We start from the raw sequence: 23,952 nt of genomic DNA, 5'->3' as shown, positions 1-23,952 counted from the left end.
GTGTCCATTATATCCAGAGACATGCTGCCGAGCAGTAGCTTCTGTATGATTTTATACTACTTTAGGCCTCCCTCATACAGGCGTTTTTTCCAGAGTTTAACGCTGTTTTCTGCGCTGCGCTGAATGCTGTACAACGCTGCCATTCATCTGAATGGGGCTTCTCACAAAAGCATTGAAGTGTTGTCTGTTCTATTTTGGGGGGTTTCAGTGGTTTTAAACGCTGTGCGTCGCCCATTGAAATTAATGGCAGCGTTTTCAGTGCTGCTGAAAATGCGACCCAACTTGGTACAGCGTTTTTGACAGTGTTGCTATGCTATGCTAGCACAGCAGTTCTGGCATTATCAGCTACATCAGCCAAAACGCAAGTCTACACTGATGGAAACGCAGTGTTGAAAAATGCAGCGGTTTTGCAAATGCCTGTGTGAGGGAGGCACCTCATTTGTCTATAATGTGTTTTTTTTTACATGTGTTTACTATATTGTGTTTTATTATATAAAAAAATACTGGATCACGGGATTCTCACTGAGTATAAATGTCCCCCAGTAAATACTCAACACCTGGTGCCTGGCTTAAATCACAGCCGATAGCAGAAATACAACACGGGATTAAAACCCCTGCTTCTGCAATCAAGCAGGTGCAGGTCGGGTTTCCAGCTGTTAGTCACAGCTGAAAACCCAGAGGAGAAGAGAAAGGCATTTTTTTATCAAATCTCAAAGACAAACAAAGATACACATAACAGAGACGTACGTCACATAACTTTTCAGTAAGCTTGTACAGTCATAGATAACAATGTTTCATTCTCAAAATGTTACATATCTTTAAATACAAAGCATATAACAGAATGAGATACATCTGTATCAAATCTTAATCGACTTTACAAATCTGTCATAAACTTCAAGGAACATTTGTCAGTGATGTTTACAGGGAGAAAAAAGTTTTAACAATATTAATGGTCATAGCTGATTGTATCTGCTATACTCTGTGCCATGTGTGGCTCCCCCTTGTGAACCATCAGACCCCGAAGCAGTTGCATGATTCCACATCAACCAAGGTGACTATAATTCAAGAAAAGTAAAACAAGACCAAGTGTCCCAGCTGGACATTTCTTCTAGGTGACAGATTTGAGACACTCTGATGTTGTGGGTGCATCTTTATTTAACAATTCCATGGGTATCAGTAGCTTTGCTGCACTAATGAGGTGCATATGCAGGTGCTTCTTGCCCAACGGGCAGTCTAACAAGTTTAGATGCACTAGCTCGGGGGGTGAGGGTCAAATTCGTTTTACATATCTCATTCATCTTGAGTTAAACCTGAGCCCAGAATTTCTTAATGATGGGGCAAAGCGTTTTTTAATCCCTTCTGCCTTCTCCTTTCCTGGGTACATAGCACTCAATGAGCACTATGTACTAAAGAGTGAAAGTGGAAGTGTTTCTTCCACTATGCGACCCAGTGATCATGTGACTGCCAGATTCTCCCTGTTACAGTAGACCCTGATCAGCTCTGCCAGTGACTATTGTCACTACAGGGGGATGTTTTCCAGAGTAACTGGGGCTCCTATGAATGCCCCAGCTACAATGGAAAAGTGTATAAAAAAAAAAAGACAACGTGAATGACCCTGTGCGGGCCTATAAGACATCATAGATGGTAAAAAAAATACTTACAAAAATAAGTTTAAAAAATTATAGAATAAAATAAAAATATACATAAATACTTTTTTAGCGTAAATATACTAATTTAAAAGAATTAAAATGTAAAAAAAACTATTCTTTTTAGCTTTTTACCTCCAATAATAATAATAATAATTTAAAAAAAAAAGCACTTTGTCATGGGAAGAAAAAATGCATAAAAATAATTTTGGTAGCTAAAGGGAAAAAAGGGCAGTAAAATCACCACATGGGTAAAAGGCCTAAGAGGTGTCTTAGGACTAAAACAGCCTGGTCCTTAATGGGTTATAGTAAACCGTTCTCTTTCATTCAGTCCATTATGAGATTTGAGGATTAATTTCTGTTGTCCACCTTCATCACTGACTGCTAAGTAGTAGCCCGCTTTTAACGCTGATTGGAATTTGAAGCTTTCGTCGCCTTCACTGAACTGTTTTTGAAAAAAGATGATCTCGCTGAGGTTTCCATCGATGCGCTCAGGGCTGTCTCCTTTCTGTAATGGGAGAAAAATGTATATGTGATTCATGTTCTGTACAGGGGTGATTGCATGTCTATTTCTAAGTTTACCCATTACAGTGACCCTTCGTCTATTGCAGGGGTTATGTTCCAGAGACCCCCGCGATACGTGAAAATCCACGAAGTAGCGGCGTTATATTTACACAAATCAATCTGTTGGATGAACTGCCAAACAATCGCAAAAGTAAACAAATCATGCGCTTTTTAACGATGGCAAGCACTAGTGGCGTACTGTATTTCCTGTGTGTACCGCAAAATTCCGCGATATAGCAAAAAACTCTGCGAAAACAGAATTATATATGGTCTATCTAAAATCCACAATGCACTGAGGCTGCAATCATTGAACAGCGATATAGCGAGGGATCACTGTATTACCTATTCTATTTCTTCATGAATTGTATTAATTACCTCTTAACCCCTTGAGTGGCGGGTTTCCTACCACCCTGCCGTGCCCACCAGGGCACGTTTTTTAAAATGGTCTAATCATTGAATTTTAACTAATTTTGCAGTTGCGTCTCAAGAGCCATAACCTTTTCATTTTTCCATTGACATGGCCATATAAGGGCTTGTTTTTTGCGGGACAAGTTGTGATTTTTTAAACAGGGGGGAGGAAAAAAAGAAATGGGGGAAAAAAAAAAAAGGGGGCCATGTCATTAAGGGGTTAAATAATGTATTAACTTCCTCCTCTGGGTCATTACGATGCATGGATACCACATGTGTGATTGTATTTTTGATTTTTTACAAAGTAAATGGAGACAAGTGTTTTTATTATTTTTTTAATAATTTTTTAACTTTTTTTTTATTTTTTATTTTGTCCCTTTAGGGGACTTCCACAGGGACCCATCAGGACCCCTGATCACATTCCGGGGGTCCGATGGTGACAGCCCTTTACATGCTGCAGTGACAGCCCTTTACATGCTGCAGTCACATAGACTGCCGCATGTAAAGGGTTAACACAGCAGAGATCGGAGGTTTTCTCTGATCTCTGCTGTAAGAGCAGGTACCTAGCTGTCCTCTGACAGCCAAGCACCAAGCTCTCCCTGCCACAAAGACCATCGGCTTGCTTCTGACAAGCCGATGGTCTCTATGGCAACCTGTAAACAAAGCAGGAGATTGCCGGCATATCGGCAATATCTTCTGCTGGTTTTTCAAAGCCCTTGCTTTGTTCTCTGTGGGACTGTGCAGGCAGAGCACACTGCCACAGCTTGTGGCAGTGTGCTCTGCAGCTCCCATAGTGATACATAGCCCGGAAATCTTCCGGGCTATATCGCTATGAGCAGTGGAGCTCGTCCCGGAAAATTTCCGGGCGTGCCACTCAAGGGGTTAAAGGGTGGGATCATTTATTTTATCTCAGCAATCATCACATTGAGTAGACAAGTTGATGAATTAAAGGAAACCTGTCATATAAAAGCTGCTGTCCGATCTCCAGGCATCACGTTATAGAGAAGGAGGAGCTGAGCATATCTATATATATAAGAGCTAATGCCCACGGACGGATTATTAGTGATGGACAGCCTTCTATGTAGGATTGTACATGCAGAGATAGTTATCACTCACTAAGTAGAGCCACTTTCTTTAGTTTATGCTATGAATTTCATAGTATAGTTCTCTACTAGAGATGCGCGAGTATACTCGCTAAAGGCAATTGCTCAAGCGAGCATTGCCTTTAGCGAGTTCCTGCCCGCTCAAGACCGAAGGTTCGGGTGCCGGCGGCAGGCAGGAAGAGCGGGGCGGAACGGAGGGGAGATCTCTCTCTCCCTCTCTCCCCCCCCCCCCCACTCCCTCCTGCTGACTGCCGCTACTCACCGCTCCCCAGCGCCGGCACCCAAACCTTTGGTCTCGAGCGGGCAGGTACTCGCTAAAGGCAATGCTCGCTCGAGCAATTGCCTTTAGCGAGTATACTCGCTCATCTCTATTCTCTACTCTTCTTTATTGTCCTAAAGCCTTCTAAACTAGGGGAGATATTCGGAAGACCATGGCAAGCCTGCCACATGGGTTTCTAACAGCTGCCACTAGGGGTTTGTATACTGTTTCCATTTAAGGTGTTCTTCTCATCATGGTCATTCACAGCCAAGATGGCAATACCCTTCCGTTCAGGGTGTCTGGGAGTATGGAAACAACATAGTGGCCTGGGCCAAGTTATTTCTGAAACTCCTATTCTCTTCAGTGCGAGTTATGGAAATTGTGTGTGTTCATCTAAACTCAAGAGAAATTGCCCCATCCAATTTAGGAGTGGTCTCATAGATATCTCAGTCTTACCTTGAAGTAAATCTTCATGTCTTCTGTGCAGCACATGTGGTATTTATCGCCATTATAGTTTACAGTGAATGCCACAGAAAGTCCATCATTTGGACTAGTAGTTCTGTATATCTGAAGCTCAAAGGTTTGACAGTCTGCAAGAAAGAAGAAAGCACTGACACATTTTGGTCTGTTTAAAGCCGTTAAGCTCCATGCATGAGCAAATAAAAGAGAAGCAAAGTTTAACCCAATACTTAAAGGGGTCTCCGTGCAAAATACTATTAATGACCTATCGTTAGGATAGGTCATCAATAGTTGATCAGCCGGGGTCCGACACTCGGGATCCTGACCGATCAGCTGAGTGGGCGCATGCTGCCAGTGCCACAAATATACAGAGGTCAGAGTTGAAGCAGCGGAAGTCTCCACGCCGACGACCTCTGTGTAGTGGCTGGCACTTGTAACTGCAGGCACGGCTCTCATTGATTTCAATTTGTGTGTATTTGCATGCACCCGCTCAGTTGATCGGTCGGGGTCCTGAGTGACGGACCCCAGCCGATCAACTGAGAGTAGGTCATCAGTAGGATTTTCCATGGAGAACCCCTTTAAATGCATTAAGAAAATTAAGAAAAAGTTATGTGCCACAGTTTATTGGCCTTTTCAATGGCTTCTGTGGTGTTAAGAAAACCTTTTGCAACAAGTTATCACATTTGAGTTAAACTTTGCTACATCTGTACCTAATGCTAAGAACAGGATCAAGTCCCATCCTGGTAGATCGTCTTTGGTATACAGTATATGGCTCTACTCCATAGCTGTAATGCAGCCATATGCCTAAACCATTAAGGAAATACATAGAATAATATGAGGACTGTATTAATGTTTGCTTATTTACTATAAATCAATGCTAAAGCATTTGTGAAACACAGCTGTTTCAGTTAAGGCCCATTTAGACACGATTATCGCCCAAAAGATGTCTTCTGAGCGACTTTTGAGTGATAATCGTTGTGTCATTTACAGCGCAAGATGATTGCTCAAAATGAGGTGTCCCTGCTTGTCTTTTGCATCCAGCTGTTCCCCGCTGGGAGCGCCCAGCTGTCATATAGCTGAAAGCTCGGAGTGGAGGATGCAGAAGACAAGCGGGGTGTCCCCGTTGGCCTTCTGCATCCAGCTGTTTTCTGCCCGGAGCGCCTGGCTGTTATACAGCCTAGAACACCGTGCGGGGTAGGGAAAACCGAGCTGGACCGCTCTGTTCTTCATATTCAGCCTGTCATCAGGGAGCGGGATATAGCTGAAACAATAGAATCAGCTGTATCCCGCTGTGAATCCCTGATAAGGCTCATCGTCGTCTTTCAGCATGCTAAAAGACAACGATGAGTGACGGCTTAACCAAAACTGCAGGATGTCCGTGCAGTTACACACAACGATTATCACTCAAAAGATGGCTTTTGAGCAAATTTTGAGCGATAATCGTTTTGTCTAAATGGGCCTTTAGTAACAGTGATTAACCTACATATGAAAAGGATGATCATTATCACCTGCTTGTATAATTGGTTAATTATATATACCTGACTATAATCCTACAAAATCCCTATCTGTGTGCAAGTGTACCTAGAAGAATGTTGATTTCGAGTTCTCCTTTGTTCATTCACTTTGCATTTTGTTAATTGACAGAAATAAAATATTAACACTTCTATTTTTCAAAGCATTCTTACTTTTTCCCCAACTGCCTAAAACTTTTGCACAACACTCTATATCAGGTCTCAGACCCCATTCACATCACATTTTTGCCATACATTTAACATGTAAGTTAAGAACGTTCCCGGCATACATACCGTAGTAAACAGATGCGGCGATACCAATTAAGATTTTTTTTACTGTTCCCATTTTTTACATAAGTAATGAGAAACATTTTTGTACTTGTAATATTTGTTTTTTTTTCTCCCTAGTGGATAAGCATTTTTTGCAGCTTTAGGGCGCGGTCACACGAGCGTAGGCGTATTTACGTTCGCATGTGCGCAGCGTTTAATCGCCGGAAAGAACGTTTTTCGGCGATCATGACCAGAGCTAGAAAGCGTATTATCGTTTGTTCCTACTTTGCAAACTATCTTTTCGGCCATCGAATATGCGTTGGCGCGTATTTCGGTCGCATATGTTCCATTTTTTTTTTCGGGTTGCCGTTTTTACGCGCCGTAAAATCGCCCATGCGAACGAATACATTGGAAACCAATGCCTCAGATGGTCACGTTTATACGATTGGGCGCAAAAACGCGCCGTTTATGCGCTCGTGTGAACGCACCCTTATTCCCATGAGGGGATTTGAACATGCAATTGTTTGCTCATATAATACATTTCAATACTTCTCTGTTGCAATGTATTATCTGTGTTGCAATGTAAAATCATGGCCATATGAGGGCTTGATTTTTTTGTACGATAAAGTGTAGCTTTTATTGGTACCATTTTTTGGGTACATATAATTTTATTTGGAGAAAGAAGAAAAAAATACACAAAATCTGCTGTTGTTTTATTTATTTATTTTATTTTTTACAGCATTAGGGCTTATTCTCCCAAGCGTGAAAACGCCAGCCAATATACACTTTCATCTGAGCTGTCCCCCCCCCCCCCCCCTTACCTCCCCCTCACCGTCTCTCTGCTCCCCGCCGGCTGTTTGTAATGGGAGTGGGTGGGATGGGGGCGGACCTAAGCCTCTGCCCCTTGTCCGCAGCAAGCAATAGGAGTGGGCGGGATGGCGGAGATTAGCTCCGCTCCTGTCCCACCCACTCCCATTGCAAACAGCCAGAGGGGAGGAGATGGTAGAGAGCCGGTGAGGGGGAGGGAATTGTGGGACAGCTCAGATGGAAAGGTATATCAGCCGGCCGTGAAAACACCGGCCGATATGCGCTCATGGGAATAAGCCCTTAATCATACAGCATAAATTAAATTAAAAATCTTTCCCGGGGGTTGGTACGATGACAGTGATACCAAAATTATATATATATTTTTAGGTTTTTCCACTTTTGCACCTTTTTGTTTTTCCTGCATCGCTGCATTCAAAGTCCCATATTTTTTTTTATTTCTCAATTGACAGACAGAGCTCTGTGAGGGCTTTTTTTTGCATGATGAGCTGTAGATTTTATTGGTACCATATTGGGATACATACAGCATTTTTGATCAGTTTTATTGCTTTTTTGAGGACGTGACAGCAACAAAATAACCTTTTTTGCTCAGCTTTTTTTAGCTTATTTTTTTTCATTAAAGTTTTTGACATGTAGGATTTCAATTTGTTGTAGGTGCGATATGGATGCAATAGATACCAAATATGTAAGTTTCTTTTTATTCATACAAAAAGAGACAGAGTGCAGAAAAAAAAGGTTTTTCTTAATCTGTCTTTTTGTTTTACATGATTCTTTTTACTGCTTTTATTTATTTTTTTTGAATGTCCCCTTAGGGGACTTGAACCATAAACGCTATGATCATTTTGATAATGCATTGCAGTACACTTTTCTACTGCAATGCATTATCATTTACAAATTTACAATAGCGATCACAGTCCAGGGAAGACCTGGACACCAGTGCCTGGCTTTCCGCTTCTCAAGACAACCCTTCAGCCCTCTGCGATTACATAGCGGAGGGCCGATGACATCACAGAGGGAGCACACTTCCATTCTTTACATGCCGCAATCTATGTCGATTGTGGTAATGAAAGGGTTAACAGCGGGGATTGGCTAGCTGTCAATTACAGTCAGCTCCTGATGAGTATGTGACAGGTCCACTTTAAAAAAGGAATCCCAGACCACCCTGTTACAAGGATAACGGTCTTTATGACCCATCTACTTCATATGAATTATGTATGCAAAAGCAAACATGCTTGGGTCATACATGGCTCTGCCTCACTGCAGACAGGGGTGTAACAGATTTAGGAGCAGGGTGCAGAAGATTTAACTTAAGCCTATGACTGCAGACTTAATATCAACCAGTTATGCTTTACATAGTAGACAAATCTACTTGATCACTATAAGCTTTCAATCTCATTTTGTGAATGCATTTGACACAATTTGTTTTCACTACCTGATCCTGGATTAGCAAAGACTGCACCACCATCATGAAGGTCATCGGGGTGAGCTACCAGGCAGTGCTCAAAAATGTTCATAATCATTCCTGTTATGGAGCTCCGTGACTTTTTCCAGGCATCTGTTTCCAGGCCATCTGTAAAATCAATAGATTACAGAAAGATTAATTAAAGGGGTTGTCTCACGGCAGCAAGTGGGGTTAAGCACTTCTGTATGGCCATATTAATGCACTTTGTAATATACATCGTGCATTAAATATGAGCCATACAGAAGTTATTCACTTACCTGCTCCGTTGCTAGCGTCCCCGTCGCCATGGATCCGTCTAATTCTGATGTCTTCTTGCTTTTTTAGACGCGCTTGCGCTGTGCGGTCTTCTCCCCTTCTGCTCGGTCCAGGCACGAGCGGCGTTCTGGCTCCGCCCCTTCTACGCATCATCGCGTAGCTCCGCCCCGTCACGTGTGCCGATTCCAGCCAATCAGGAGGCTGGAATCGGCAATGGAACGCACAGAGCCCATGGTGCACCATGGGAGAAGACCCGCGGTGCACCATGGGAGAAAACCGCAGTGCATCCCTGGGAAAGGACCGGCGGCCATCTTGGGAGAAGATTTTTTAAAGTCCTTATTTCGTCAGATCGGTAAGTAGCAAGCGGCTTAAAAAGCGCTTTACTTTGCTATTTTATGCCAGGGGGGTGACAGGGGGAATGGGGTAAGGGTGCCTACCCACTAGCGTTTTTTTTACTGCGAAATTCGCAGCGTTTTTTTTTTTCTGCATGGGACATTCAAAGCTAAAATCGCGATCGCGCAAAATCGCGATTTTTACATTACAAGTCCCATAGACCCCCTGCAGAAAAAAAAACCTGCGAATTTCGCAGTGAAAAAAAACGCTAGTGGGTAGGCACCCTAAGGTAAAATTTTGAGCTTTGCCATGAGACAACCCCTTTAACTCACCTACGCATAAAATTCAAGATATATATTTTTCAGATCAGTGGTGATATCTACTGATTAGCACTGTTCATATTGCTGTCATGTAGTACTATGACACTGGCTTAATTCTATTCCAAGGCCTATATGCTCCCAGAATTAGGGACTATTCAAAGATTTTTAGAAAAATATAGCTTTCACATTGGCTTACTAGCAGTGTGAGTTGCCATATTCATAAGTATAAAAGACTAATTCCCATAACAGACAACCTTATAATTTAAAGGGGTTGTCTAACTCTAAATGACTGAAGACATACCTTCAGGCTAGGTCATCAATAGTTGATCAGTCAGGGTCTGCTGTTCAGAACTTCGGCTATTCAGCTGTTTGCCAGGCTGCTGAGTCAGTGTATGGAGCCAGAAGTACACATCTACCTACACTGCAGTGATCCAAAATAGTATTGAAGGTACAGTTCTCACTGAAGCGAATGGGAACTGTGTCTGCAGTACCATGATGGGCCAGTGCAGTGTGTACAGAGCTGTGTGCTTTCAGCATGCATCAACTCCCTGCACAAAAAGCAAGAGGTGATCGTCAAAGGAGTCCTGGGTGGCAGAATCCCCCCCAATCAGTTATTGATAAACATATCCTGAGGATAACCCCACTCATGATGACACATACAGGAACGCTTGGGGTATTAATACCTTTGAAGGGGGTACTCTGGTAACATTACCTTCAAAAAGGCACAAAGGGAATCTTATTTTTGTCTTGAGAGAAAAAAGTGGGCATTATTTCTGGGGGCACACAGTGTTATTAGTAATAATACCCACTGTAGTGTCCCTTACAATGTGTGGGAACACAAAGGAGCACTATCACTGGGGAACAAAAGATGGTACTTGCAAAGGACATGACTTTGGCACTGTTGTCTTCAGAGGTACCCACTGTGGCATTGTTATTTGGGGTTATTTATAGTGATAGTACTTATTTCTGAAACACAGTATTTGGGGGCATAGTGACACACAGGAATAGTGCAAATAAGAACCATAGAACAATACCTCCGCAGCGCCACCTTTTGGATGGCAGCATTCCTTCAAATTAATGTACGACTTCTCAACAAGTTTGTTAAACAATGATTGGGAATAGAAAATCAAGCCGGAATCCATACACAGACAGCTGTTTCAGGGTGTTTGCCCCTCATCAATGTGCAGTAGGTTTCTGGCTTGGCTGGTGAGAGGCCTGTGACGTTGGTCAAGAAGTGTGTCTCTCCTTAAGGAGAGTACCCAAAAAGTGTGTGGAGACACCCAGGGGGTGAGTGGGTCAGGGGATGGCATCGCTTCTCCCCAAGAAGAGCACCCAGAAGGGCTGTGAGAAGACACCTGAAAAGTGAGCGAGGAGACATAAGGCCGTGCATGCTCCTCTGGGTAATTTATGCAAATAAGGTAGATGGAACAATACCCCTGCAGCGGCACCTATTGGATGGCAGAGGAATAGTTACACCTTTGGACACCTTTTTATCATTTGAACATGACACAAAGTGTAATTAATTGTCTAGACAACTTGGAAAGGGTTTTATTTATGCAATGATTTATCATGTTCATCCAGTCAACGATCTCTACTGCAGCGTATGATGAAACTACTGCAGCGGTCGACTAGGATTGTATAGCTGGGAGTTATAACATCTGTTATGCAGAACATATAAATAAGAGACTTCTGGAGAAGGAAGTCAATAAAGATACGTTAAGTGCGTGTGGGCGTTTAAGAGATTGATAGTAAATTCCTGCAAATTTGTTTTCCTATGCTTTATACTCTTCTCCACATACTTAACTTTTTACCTTTTTTCAAAACGCTTCTGTGATAGACATGTTGATTATTTTGGTATAAAATGTCTATCGATTTATATAACCCAAATGTATTTTGCTGTTGTAATGACTTTTTAGCTCAGGAGTTTAAAGGACACACACAATCTAATCATGCTATTTGCTAGACAATGGATGTCTGATCTAATGTTAGCTAAGTACATAGGGATTGCACAAGAGACCTCTAAGAGTTAAGGGCTATAGTGTTATGTGTATATCCTGTGTTCAATACTGAGTGTTTACCTAGGCCCCCTTCCTCTCCTCACCCAAGCTAGTTAAACAATAGGTTGCCACATACACAGAAACTGCTTAAGGTTGTCTGCATGCTAAAGAAGACAAAGTCCATACTATGGCGGACGTGAGGGAGGGTGGGGCGAGAGGTGGGAGATTCTATATGATCCGACAAATGAGAATCATATATGTTACTGATGTAATCTGTTGCACGCCCATTGAAGGGCGGTTGTCATGTGTTATAATAAAAGGCTTGAGCCTCTACACATTGTAGAGACTCTCCCAGTTTTTAGACCAGCATTTGTGTCTGATTCTGGTCGACGAAGTGTGCACACGATATAATTCGGAAGCGACAAAATACCCCAAAAGCCTGCTGGAGAAATCATAATCCAGATCACTTCTTTTTTAAGAGCTACTCAGAGGAAACTTTGTATTGTTTCCCCGGAGTGCAATGACACATGTGACATTGTAGGGAATATCCACCCGGTCTGGTCCACTCGCCTTTCATCCCACATGACCTGTGGTTTGACTAGCCAAATCCTTTAGCATTTGTTACTTGCACTAAAAGTAACTTTCTTTGTTTATTCCTATAAGAGCCACAATGTGAGTCTCTTAAGGCCCTTTTACACGCAAAGATAATCTTTCAAACGACTGAAAGATTTAGCAATCTTTTTGCATAAAGCGTTAATGTCCATTAACACTTTAGCATCTTCATTTGCATGTAAAAGGGCCTACATGAGTTGTTTGCAGAGCCCAGCATATGTTTAAACACCCGCCCAGCTGTGCAAACAGCTGCCATCACATTCCCTTATTCTCTCAGGGCTGTCAGCAGATTGCAGTGTTCTCCTCCCGGCTAGTGTAAACATGTCGCAGGGAGAACAGCCTGCGGTCTGTTGAAAGATAAATCTGTGTTCGATAGCTCTCAGTGGCTGAACACTGGATTTTAAGTTTACCTTAAAATCATTGTTCAAATTGAAAGTGCACGATGCCTGTGTTTACATGTAATGGTTGTCACTCATTTTCGGCTGTTAAAACAAATTTTGAGCGATAATCATTGCGTGTAAAAGGGCCTTTAGAAACTAATACAAGCAGGGACTTCTCGTCTGTTGTAGCATTTGGCTTAGAACAGCATCGGTCGCTTGGGAAAACGAGAAGCAGGTATTTCATCAATTCAAGGACTGGTAAGTTTTATCTGCCCTCGTTTGCCCTGCATGATAAGAAATGACAGTAAAAGGTTTCGCTGCAGTAGCCCTTTAAGAGCATACACAATAAGCAGAGGCTGCTGCTTCCCGTCTCTGTACACGTGTGACTTCTCGTTAATTTATGCAGCATTACGCAATCAAAGCACTGAGAGTGAAATCGGTGAAAGAATCATATCTGCTGAATGTGGGAACTGAAAGCGGAATACTGCAGGAAACTGCTTTTTACTTGAAATAACAAAATTGTGTATCAACATGAAGTGCCAGAATTATTGGTGGAGTTAGTTTCAGATCAGTGGGGGAACAACTGCTAGGACCCCCACCAATCCCGAAGTATAGATGGAGCGTCAGTTGAGTATGTGCACCACTAGTCCATTTATTTAAATGGGACTCTGAAAACAGCCACGTTCAAGCGCTCACTGGCAATCTCACTGAAATGAATGGACTGCTGGTGCACATGCTTAACTGCCATTCCATTCATGTAAGTGCCTTCGGGACCGGTGGATAGGGGATAAACTTCAGTCCTGTCCAATCCCCTTTAATGCACAAATTGACCATACCCTCCTAGGCAGGACATTGTTGTAGTAGAGATTGCATTGATTGAAAGAGGGCCAGTCATTGGATAGTCAGTAAGGTTGGTCGCATTGCTCTGCAGGTGTGGCCCCACTGATTCTATCCCTATTTTTTTCATACTTGCCTCCATTTTCCCACATGGGCTCTTCTTTGATCCAGCTCACGGGGCCATTAAGGGGGGCAATAATGTGTGAAGTTGGAGGTCCCCACTGCTCATTCTCAATGGGTGATGTTGGACTGGTTGAGTCTAGTAATAGGTCCTCTTTAAACGTACCTTTAAAATGTAATATTCCATCCAGTATCTCACATAAATCAAAGTCAATTTCTGCAAAAAAAAGAATATAAAATGTAATTCTGTCCCTAATTGTTTAGGGGGCTCATTGACAATCCTCTTACCGAGAGTCTTAATGACCATCTGAAAGCCAAACCAGCTCATTTTACTTAGTTATTCCCCCCAGCCCCATACAGATACTCACCCAGCACAGCAGAGCATGCCTGTTTTGGGGATAAATACAATATCAACATGATTGTTAAAGGGGTTATCCAGGACTAAAATATTGATGACCTATCCTTAGGATGTCATTAATATCACATTGGTGAGAATCCGACTCCCACCAATCAGCTATTTGAAGGGCCAGCAGTCTCTTCATTTTACTCCAAGCACAGTGCCGTACATTGCATAGTGGCTGTGCCTGGTATTGCAGCTCAATCCCATTCACTTGAGTAGGACTGAGCTGCAGAGAGGTCATGAGACTAATGAACATGATGTCACAAACCATAGAAGAGGCCGCTGCACTCAACGAACCACTGCAGCTCCCTCACACAGCTGATCGGAGGTGGTGTCGGGAATTGGATCCTGGCCTATGTGATATTGATGACATATCCGTATAATAATATTTTAATCCGAGTTAAACCTTCTGTGTCTGTGACCACGACCTTATTACATGAGCAACGGTAATGCTTGTGTAATAGTGCTAATTGCTGGGCTGAACGCAGACCTACTGGCAATAAGGAGTTTTCTGAAGCTCTTGTCAGTAATCTCAGTTGCAGAATACATCACTTCTGGAAAGAGATCTCTGACCTCCTAAAGGAAATTACAGGTCAGAGTTTCCCCACTCACAGCCTCATTGATTCTATTATGGGCATCTTCAAATTCCTTTGATCTCAAAGGAGATGACTTGGCCACCTCAATGATTACTTCAGCTAAACTACTGATCCCAGCGCACAGGAGACATTGTAAGTTCCCCTACAAACAACTTTGGAAAAGCAAGTAAGAAACAACATGTAGAATGAAGGAATTTGCAGCCTGGAAGTTCAAGCAGCACATTACCATTAAATAAACTTAGGATCCCTAGCTAGATTTCCATCTGTCTAGGAACCCTACTTATCTCCTTTATCCGAAGCCTCATTCACAGTGGAGCTGAGATGCTACTTCTATTAGCTACTCTCCATTAGCCCTATTGATTGGTAAATTACTAAAACCTATCTCACAAACGCAATGCATTTTTTACCTCTTGCAAATTGGGGAAATGTGTACATTTTCTGCTAATTTTAATATCATTTAGCTTCTTATTATTTTGAAGGTACAACTTGACATATCTATACACTATGTTGACAAAAGTGTTGAGACACAAATAGAAGGGGATGAAACTTGATTTTATTCACATTTTTCAATCCGTTGTTGGGCCACTTTTGGCCTCAATGACTGCACCCTGCATGTTTTCCATCAAGCTCTGATAGATGGTTTGAGGGATTTGCCTCCATTTCTTGAAGCCCATGCGAGATTTGTGCTTTGCGAAACTCACAAATCTCGCATGAATATGAACCGTTCTTTTGAATGGAGTCATGTACATGTATGTGATGCGGTAAAAACATCACTGTATATCCTATCTTTTTGTGTTCCTCGGAATGCATTGTCCATTGCTTTCAATGGGACAGTAAAATACATCGCTCAGACTTTTGGGTGGCCAGTGAAGTTTGCAGATGTTCTGCTCCTCAAGCCATGCCTCAACACTGCATGTAGTATGACATGGTCATGTTGGTGGAGACACAGAGCTGTACCAAAGCATTGCCACAAGGTAGGTAATGCCACATTGTCCGCAATCTCTCTGTACCCATTGGTGTAAAGGATGAACTTCACTATAGCCAATAGCCCCAGTCCTTCCCAGCAGAAACACCCCCACGCTATTACAAAACGTCCTCCAAACTTCACTGTTGGGATGATGCACTTACATAGAAACCGCTTCCGAGCAGCAGCAACACACCCGAGTGTGACCATCTGATCAGAAGATACTGCGATTTTGCTCTCTACAACACTTCAACCTGATTACAGTCCAAGAATGATGCTCCAAGCACCATCGCAGACACCTCTGTGTATTCACTGCTCTGATGTTGGGTTTGTCTGCAGCCGTTTGTCCATAGTAACCATTTGCATGAGGTTCCCTATGGATGATTTTGGTGCTAATGGATGTTCCAATGACCAATGAGACCTCCTCAGTGATTGTTTTGGCAAACAATCTGCGTGATGCCTTCACAGCTCATACAAGGCTTCATTAGCCACGTTCTGTCAGCTTATGAGGTCTCCTCGAAAGTAGCTGAACAACACACGCCAGATGGTTTTCTTTTCTGAATAACATTGCCAACAGTGGACTTTGTAAGGTCCAAAAGCTATGCAATGTCCCGCACTGATTGGTTGCTCAGGTGACATTCCACCACCATATCCTGTCGGAAGTCCATCAACTCTACACCTTGTGATGTTCTGATGGTTTCTGTACTAGCATATGTCTGTGTGATACTCTCCATTACTCCTAATGCTTCACATCCGATTTGCATATTCCCTTCGCCTGACAGCACAGGATTGGTGGGGGTCCCAATACTTTTGTCAACATAGTTTATACTCCTGATGTACAGCAATTTTGCAACCTGTGTATCACACCATGTTATGTTTGACTATTCTGCATTTTATACCCACTGTACAATGTAACTACTTCATTTTACTCTTAATAAAAAGAGATTTGCAAAAAAAATACCACTAATATCCTCTTAGAAAACAATAGATTGCATAATTCTCTGCAGCACATGTAGAAGACGACACACAGACATTTTGTAGTAAGATGTTCCAAAGTTCTCGATTACGGTTGCAGTGCCCAGGGGTACATTCAGTTGCAGGCAACTCGGCAACTGTTAAAAGTTAAAACTGGAAAATCCTGTTAGAAAAGGTCTGTTCATAATCATAGCCTCAGCCAAGAGCCATTTTTCCTTGACAGTATGCCAGTCAGTATTTTGTATCAGTATTTGTAAGTCAAAACCAAGAGTGGGTTAATTTTACTTTTTCTCTGTTTATGTTCTGGCATATAAATACTGATGCAGAATACTGACCTTAATACTACATTTTAAAAGTACTCTACTCCAACATTCAGGATGTGGTGGGGTCGAGGAAATGAAGAATGCAAATAAGAGGCAATGAAACATTTAGATTAGAGTTAGACTTCAGGAATCACGAGTTACACTTACCTACTGCAGTCATCTCCATAGCTCTGCTTCATGTGTCTACACGAGTCAGATCTAGTAAAGGTACTTTGTACCACCCACTTGGCTTCACACAATGAAGTCATTTCTGACCTATGTCACATGGTTTTGCCCAAGCATTTTATTAGGGGACGTCCTACACCAGCGTTTCTGTAATCAGCAGCACCAAGCAAATGAAGACAGCAAAGCTCAATGCATGCATCTTATTACTAATGGCAGTAATGCGTATTATTATATAACTCTCAACTTCAGAAGAATCAAAAGAAGAACAGGAGCTTGAAGTGTGAAAATTTTTTACGGGGGGTCCTTTTATGTCACAGCCAGAGTGTCCTCATAAACGTCTCTGCCCCTATGAACATTTTAGCTGAGGGTCTTCATACTCTTGATCCACCATAAAACTCCCAGCTTGTGTGCCTCATAGCAGATATACAGGATAAGAGAGGGAGTGGAGTATGTACTTGGGAGTTTCAAAGTCTATAAACCGGTGTCTTGATTTGGGAATTTTATTCTCTCTTCCCTTTATTCTATATATGGGAGTGAGATTGCTCAATTCCTGATGAGTCTGAGAGGGTGCAACCAGTCTACAAAACATGTAAATGCATAGGATAAATGTAGGAAAGAAGCAGTTGTAGGTGCAATCCCTTCTCTTAAAGAGGCACAAGACACTTTTTTTTTTTTCAATTGTTTTTTTATTAGGATTTTTGCATTTCAAGATACATACAATTTGTATGGAGAGTTACAAACTCCATCCAAAGGCAATATCTTGGTAACATCACAACAGTAATTTGCTCAGAAATTATTGTTATATTTGATGGTGATGGATAGTTTAGCTACAAGTAGACAATGACATGCCCATTTTCTATATTTTAATGGAATTAGATTAATAATAGTAGGGCCAATTACTTTATATACGAGTTGGAAGACCTCTTTCCAGAATGGTTGTATCAAAGGACACTCCCAGAAGACATGAAAGATTGTGCCCATTTGTCCGCATTCTCTCCAGCATAGGTTGCTGACATCCTTAAAGCTCCTAGCTAGTTTAAATGGGGTGTAGTACCTCCTCGTTAGGACCTTATAGTGAGTCTGTAGAAGATTTGCGCTTAACGTAGATCTGTTTGCCCACTCAAAGGAAGTTAATCACTGTGTTAATGGTATACATTCTCTCAAGTCTTTCTCCCAATTGAGCAAGTGAACCTTCTTATTTTCTCCCATATATCCTGAAAAACATTATAGCATTTCCTTGTAATCGATTTTTGGTTTGTAGGAGCTCTGTTTAAGAAAGGGATCAATTTACTTGGAAATGTACAATCTAGAAATTGAGATTTGTTCAGGAAGTAACAGATTTGGTACCACAGATGGAAATCATGTGAGGGGAGATTGAATTTCTCCTTAATATTTTGAAAGGGGATGATCTTTTTGTTTGCTATTAAATCAGAAGTGAGTTTGATGCCTCGTTTGGTCCAATCTTTAAGAGACAGGTTGGGGATAAAATGAGATAGTGTCTCTAAAGGTAGTGTCACATATGTTCTCTCAGGAGTATTTTTACATTTATAGGCAAGAAGGTTCCAAGCCTGAAGGGAAGACAACATGGGAGGAGACATATTATTTATGTCGAGAAATATATGTAGGTTTGGGTATACACAAGACGTATTTTAAGCTCAACTCTTCTGTTTTTATGAAGAATAAATCCAGCTAACAATAGACGCTATTCGGGGCCATCGCACCACTTTCTCAATATTTTAGCTGGGGACACAAAGCTGCCACCCCTTAACAGCTATTATCGCAGAATAGATGCTTGCACCATGAATCAATATGCAAAACTATATTTTTATTCCAACAGCTTTGTAAGCTTTCATTATTGCCAACCATCACTAAGCATTACTATGTCGCATAGTATGTTGCATTACTTGTCGCATTACTATTATCTAATGCAATCCTATGGCAGTGTGTACGGGCAGAAATTCAGCGGGAAATTCCATCCCGGAATTTCCGCCCATGTGCATTTACCCTATAATGAGTAAATTACAAGTTAGCCAGACTCTTTCCCCATAAAACTACCATACATATCAATCTGCTCAGCTAATCCTGCTCCATAACATGATGCCTGCAGAATGAACTACAGTTTTAACTTGACAGGTTCCCTTTAATGACCATAGCTGCAATTACAGTAGTGCTGTCAAGAAGGCTGAAACTGGTAATACAGTAGTTACAGATACACACCAAGTGGTGCTTCAGTGTAGATTTTTACAATAGCGTACAGAACAGGATGTAACAATAACAATGTTGTAACCTTCTGTTCCTGCCTCTTCTTCACTTCACAAATGATCCACTCAATGACTTTAAATCAATCAGGCTATTTAAAGAAATAGGTAGCCATCAGTGCGGGATACAACTGCAGTCCATGAGCATACAATTCACACTCTGACACATACCTATGCCATCAGTGTGCTATAATAGTATCACAAACTAGATACAGAGCAGCTCACCAATATAAATTGCTATCTCATGCACTGTGCAAGGAAGGGAGCGCACATTCCAGTCCCAGGTAAGTCACAGCAAAAAATGAAAAAATCTTGCAGCACTCAAAAATTAAATAAAACTAAACTTTTGGTATTAAATTGCAATGTAAGAGGGGCGTGGCCAAGCAGCCGAGCTGACCGGCCGCATGTAAGAAGCTCTCCTGCTCCAACCGACCAGCCAGCCATCCTGCACCCATCCTGAGGACTCCCAACCCCGATATAACATCACCGGAGAAGAGGTGTAAGAGGCCAGACCACAAAAAACAACACCTGGCAGACAAACACGAAGCAGCAGCAGCGCCGACGAGAGACCCGAGAAGCCTAGGGCGCCGCCATTACAGAGCACAAGGTACCAGCCAACCGGCAAGCCCCAGACCCGGCGCGGCATATAGCAGAAGGAGGGGAGCGGGGGGCCCGGACCACCGGCGGTGCCGCTGAGCACTGCAGTATCCACACGGCACCCGCAGTGAGAACGCCCTGAAGACGAACACGTGGAGCCACAGCCACCGCCGCCATCTTGTGGAGGAGACTGTCGACCGGCGAAAGACCATCCGGGCCCGGCGCGCTCCTACCGATACAGAGAGGGAGGGGATCGGACACCAGGCGAAGCACCCACGGTACCGGCAGCCCTAGCGACGCTAGCGGCAGACCCGCGGCGCCGCGACTGATACCGCCGCCATCTTGTAGACGGGGCTGACGGGCCTAGTGGTAAAAGGCCGAATAGAGAGGCCGCGCAGAGACCCCCCTTCCTGGAGGAGAAAGGCAGCACCAGCAGCGGCAACCAGTTAAGTGTACTGGGGGGAAAAGAGTAGCTGCCACCGCATTCCATATAAACAAAAGGCTGGGAATAGAGCCCCTCTCCCCACCATACCTAAGGGAGAGGCCATAGAAGCAACCGCAGAACACCCCCAATAGAGGGAAAAGGTGACACAAAACCTGCAGAAGGCCTCCCCACAGGTGGTGGCAAGAGACTACCGCTAATAAAAGTGTAATAGCCGGGGGCGTGGCCAGCGACCAAGATGGACGGTCGCACCTGAGTGAAGCTCCCCAGGGGATCCCAAAATCCTGTAATTATCCTGGCCGCTCTCCCTTAAATTGCTTACCGGACCAGACACAGACACTGCTCTAACTCAGCTGCGGCTGCTGGCTCGTACTGAGGAGCCCAGCTTTCCCCTCTGCATTGCACCGGACGAGTATTGGCGGGAACGGCCAGCGCGCCAACATCCTCCTACCGCCGCCATTACCCTCAAACCTGGGTCCGGCACCCGACAGGGGCCTGTATTCTCCTGCCGCCGCTGAAGACTGGGAAAACACTCTCCTCCCCGGGAAAACAGTAGAGCACCAAGGGGACATTGAAACAGACCGCGCACCAGCACCCCTTCACCGCCGGCCCCGGACGTACCCGACGCGGCGCTCCACTGCGGGACCCTGCCATCACGGGGTGAGTTCACCATCTATCACCCGAACCCCGTAGCGCCCTGCGTCGGACGAGCGCGGCACCGGAACGGCCCTGTGCCGGTGCCCGCTGCGACACGGCCGCTACCCTCGGCCCCTCGGCCCCGCGGCTGGCGCCGAAAGAACCCCGCTGGACCCCCACTACTCACCTCCCTTTACCTCCGCTGACGATCGGAAGACGTTCCGATCCCCCCGACTAACAGCCCGAGCCCGGGGGGGGGGGGGCGAGGAGTTAGAACTGCATACCGGCGCCCCTTCTTTGCCGAACCCGGGCGCGCCGGACACAGCAAGCCGCTTCCACCCCCGACGTGCAAATGGCACTAGACAGACCCCGCTGGTCGGCTGCCTCCTACTCCCCCCTGACATCTTCCACCGATCGGGGGACATCCCGCTCCCTGCTATAACGTCCGAACAGAGGAAGAGGATCGCACCACGCGCCACCACTCCTTCACTGCTGGCCCTGGGCGCATTATACGCACCGCACCTGCTTCAGCCAGCGCAGAGGAAACATCTTACCCCGCACCTAAACTTCAAGCCGACAGGCTAGAGAAAACCGGAGGGTGACCGCAGTATCCGCATTGAACACCCGACCGGGTAGGGTTCCCGGGCGTGGAAACCCACGGCCCGGAGGCCCATCCGGTGCGCATTCTGGAAAACCCCCCCACCCCCGTGGGACGTGCAGTGTCGGGACTGGATCCTAGCTCCAGGAGGAGCCGCCAAAAAGTAAGCAGACGACGGGGGAAGAGGGGATAACTTGGTGGACAGTGACAAACCACATATAGCTACAAAAAAAAACCCCAGCTGACACCGACAGCCAATCGGTAATCATAGCCGAAAACGCAGAGGGCTATTACAGACCCTTCACCCACCCCTCCACCCCCGAAAAAAGGCAACGCAGCCTGCAACACTGTTTCAAAAAATCGCTCTGCACCAACAAAGCAATATAGTTATACTCCTTACTTACCAGAGACTATACGGCTAAACAAGCCCGACGCCACTAAAAACCAAACGATTACCGGGGACTTTATTCCGAACTGGAGAGTAACCCCTAAGACCCATAAGGGAGAAACACGAGCGGTCCCATTAAATTAAACAAGATAACATTGCAATACTGGCAAGTGGCTCACTGACTGCATAGATTACATAACTACCCACCATGAGCACCCGCGCCAAAGGCGGCACCGCCGCAGAGAGACTTAAAGGGGTTGTCCCGCGAAAGCAAGTGGGTCTATACACTTCTGTATGGCCATATTAATGCACTTTGTAATGTACATTGTGCATTAATTATGAGCCATACAGAAGTTATCAGAAATTATTCACTTACCTGTTCCGTTGCTAGCGTCCTCGTCTCCATGGTGCCGTCTAATTTTCAGCGTCTAATCGCCGGATTAGACACGCTTGCGCAGTCCGGTCTTCTTCTTTTCTGAATGGGGCCGCTCGTGCCGGAGAGCGGCTCCGTGTAGCTCCGCCCCGTCACGTGCCGATTCCAGCCAATCAGGAGGCTGGAATCGGCAATGGACCGCACTGAAGCCCTGCGGTCCACCGAGGGAGAAGATCCCGGCGGCCATCTTCACCAGGTAAGTAAGAAGTCACCGGAGCGCGGGGATTCAGGTAAGCGCTGTGCGGTTTTTTTTTAAGTCCCTGCATCGGGTTTGTCTCGCGCCGAACGGGGGGGCTGTTGAAAAAAAAAAAACCCGTTTCGGCGCGGGACAACCCCTTTAAAGAATTCTCCCGCACTGAGGGAACTGAACAGACACCACGTTCGTCCCGGACCACACAGGTCAGAGATAATGAAACCGACTCGGGACAAAACTCAGAACCTACCCTGCGTCAATTACTAGAAGCCATAAACACTTGCAGGTCCTCTCTTACTGGGAAAATAGAGGAAGTTAAATCAGACGTAACCTTGCTGCGACAAGATCTACAAAACATACGGGGCAGGATGCACGAAATGGAAGACCGAATTTCTTCCGTAGAAGACACCCTACACCCGCTCCCAAAAGCAGTCCAAAAAGCAGTGAGACAAGCAGAATTCTGTCAATCCAAAACAGATGATCTCGAAAACCGGCTACGTCGCAACAATGTACGTATAATAGGCCTCCCAGAGAGAGTCGAGGGCTCCCAATCAGAATCCTTTGCAGAAAACTGGCTCAAAACTATGCTGGGCGAAGACACCTTTTCAACCGCCTTTACGGTAGAAAGAGCCCATCGAGTCCCGACCAAACCACCAATACCAGGCGCCCCACCGCGGCCATTTCTGGCAAGAATCCTGAACTGTAGAGACCGGGATACAATATTGCGTCAGGCCAGACTGAAAGGTCCCCTTAAATATAACAACGCGACGATCTCTATTTTCCCTGACTTTTCAGCGGACTTGCAGAAACAAAGAGCCTCTTTCATGGACATCAAGAAGAAACTCCGTGACAGAGGCATTCAATATTCCATGGCATACCCAGCCCGCTTACGGATCGCGACAAACGACAAAGTGATCTTTCTGCAGACCCCAGCTGAAGCCATGGAGTGGCTCCGTATGCATCCGGTGTCGTCCGTGACAGAGTAACCCGTGCAGCAAGTTAAAGATAATGTAAACTCCCTTAAAGCATACCCAGATGTATGATTCACTGGCTTACAGGTGACATTATAAAAGAATATATCAAGGAGCTGCACCTCTCCTTTAACCACAGATGGGCTCCGAGGTACCGGCTGACTGCCTGGCTACCGCCATAGCGGCAATAGCCTATGATCTGAAGTCCGGTATTAATCCCCTATAGGCCAGAAGAATATCCCCCACTCACAACAACAGCTACTCTCAATCAGATTGTAGCTTACCCTTTTTCTTCTTTTTCCTAAATTTAGATATCCGCGACATATTCAAATCAAGCGGAATGTTAATTGTTAATTGTTTAAACTGTTACAAATGTGTATTAGTTAAGGTACAAGCAAATCTGTGCTGGTATAATATTCCTTTCTTAAAGCAAAAAGAAATATACCCCTATTATCCGAAACACCCGTTCAAGCCACATATCACAATATTCTCTAATGTCACTGATATGCCTTAGCTGGAACGTGAGAGGTCTGGGCACCGCCAACAAACGTAAGGCAGTTTTTTCACACATCAAGCAATTTAACCCCCACATCGTGGGCCTACAGGAGACTCACCTCACTATAGATAAAGCAGACTCCCTCAAAAAACCCTG

The 23,952-nt window shown here is 44.3% G+C and overlaps 1 protein-coding gene across 2 annotated transcripts; it reads right to left on the bottom strand.

Moving 5' to 3' along the window:
• Nucleotides 1-542: 542 nt before the first annotated feature.
• On the bottom strand, nt 543-16,896 carry LOC136632221 (interleukin-18-like). 2 transcript variants are annotated; one of them, XM_066606954.1, is made up of 5 exons: nt 16,767-16,896; nt 13,378-13,578; nt 8,478-8,615; nt 4,437-4,570; nt 543-2,154 (listed from the first exon to the last, which is right to left on the bottom strand). In XM_066606954.1, exons 1-5 carry the CDS (start codon nt 16,783-16,785, stop codon nt 1,942-1,944), a joined length of 705 nt encoding a protein of 234 aa, XP_066463051.1. In that variant the 5' UTR covers nt 16,786-16,896; the 3' UTR covers nt 543-1,941. The 2 variants fall into 2 exon arrangements, with proteins under 2 accessions (XP_066463051.1, XP_066463052.1); XM_066606955.1 differs by having other exon boundaries at nt 13,528-13,578; nt 16,767-16,891.
• Between the last annotated feature and the right edge of the window lie 7,056 nt (nt 16,897-23,952).

Source organism: Eleutherodactylus coqui, chromosome 6, assembly GCF_035609145.1.
Source record: "Eleutherodactylus coqui strain aEleCoq1 chromosome 6, aEleCoq1.hap1, whole genome shotgun sequence".
Lineage (NCBI taxonomy): Eukaryota > Metazoa > Chordata > Amphibia > Anura > Eleutherodactylidae > Eleutherodactylus > Eleutherodactylus coqui.
Note: the sequence above shows the minus strand (reverse complement) of the source record. Positions and strands in the feature narration are given on the sequence as shown.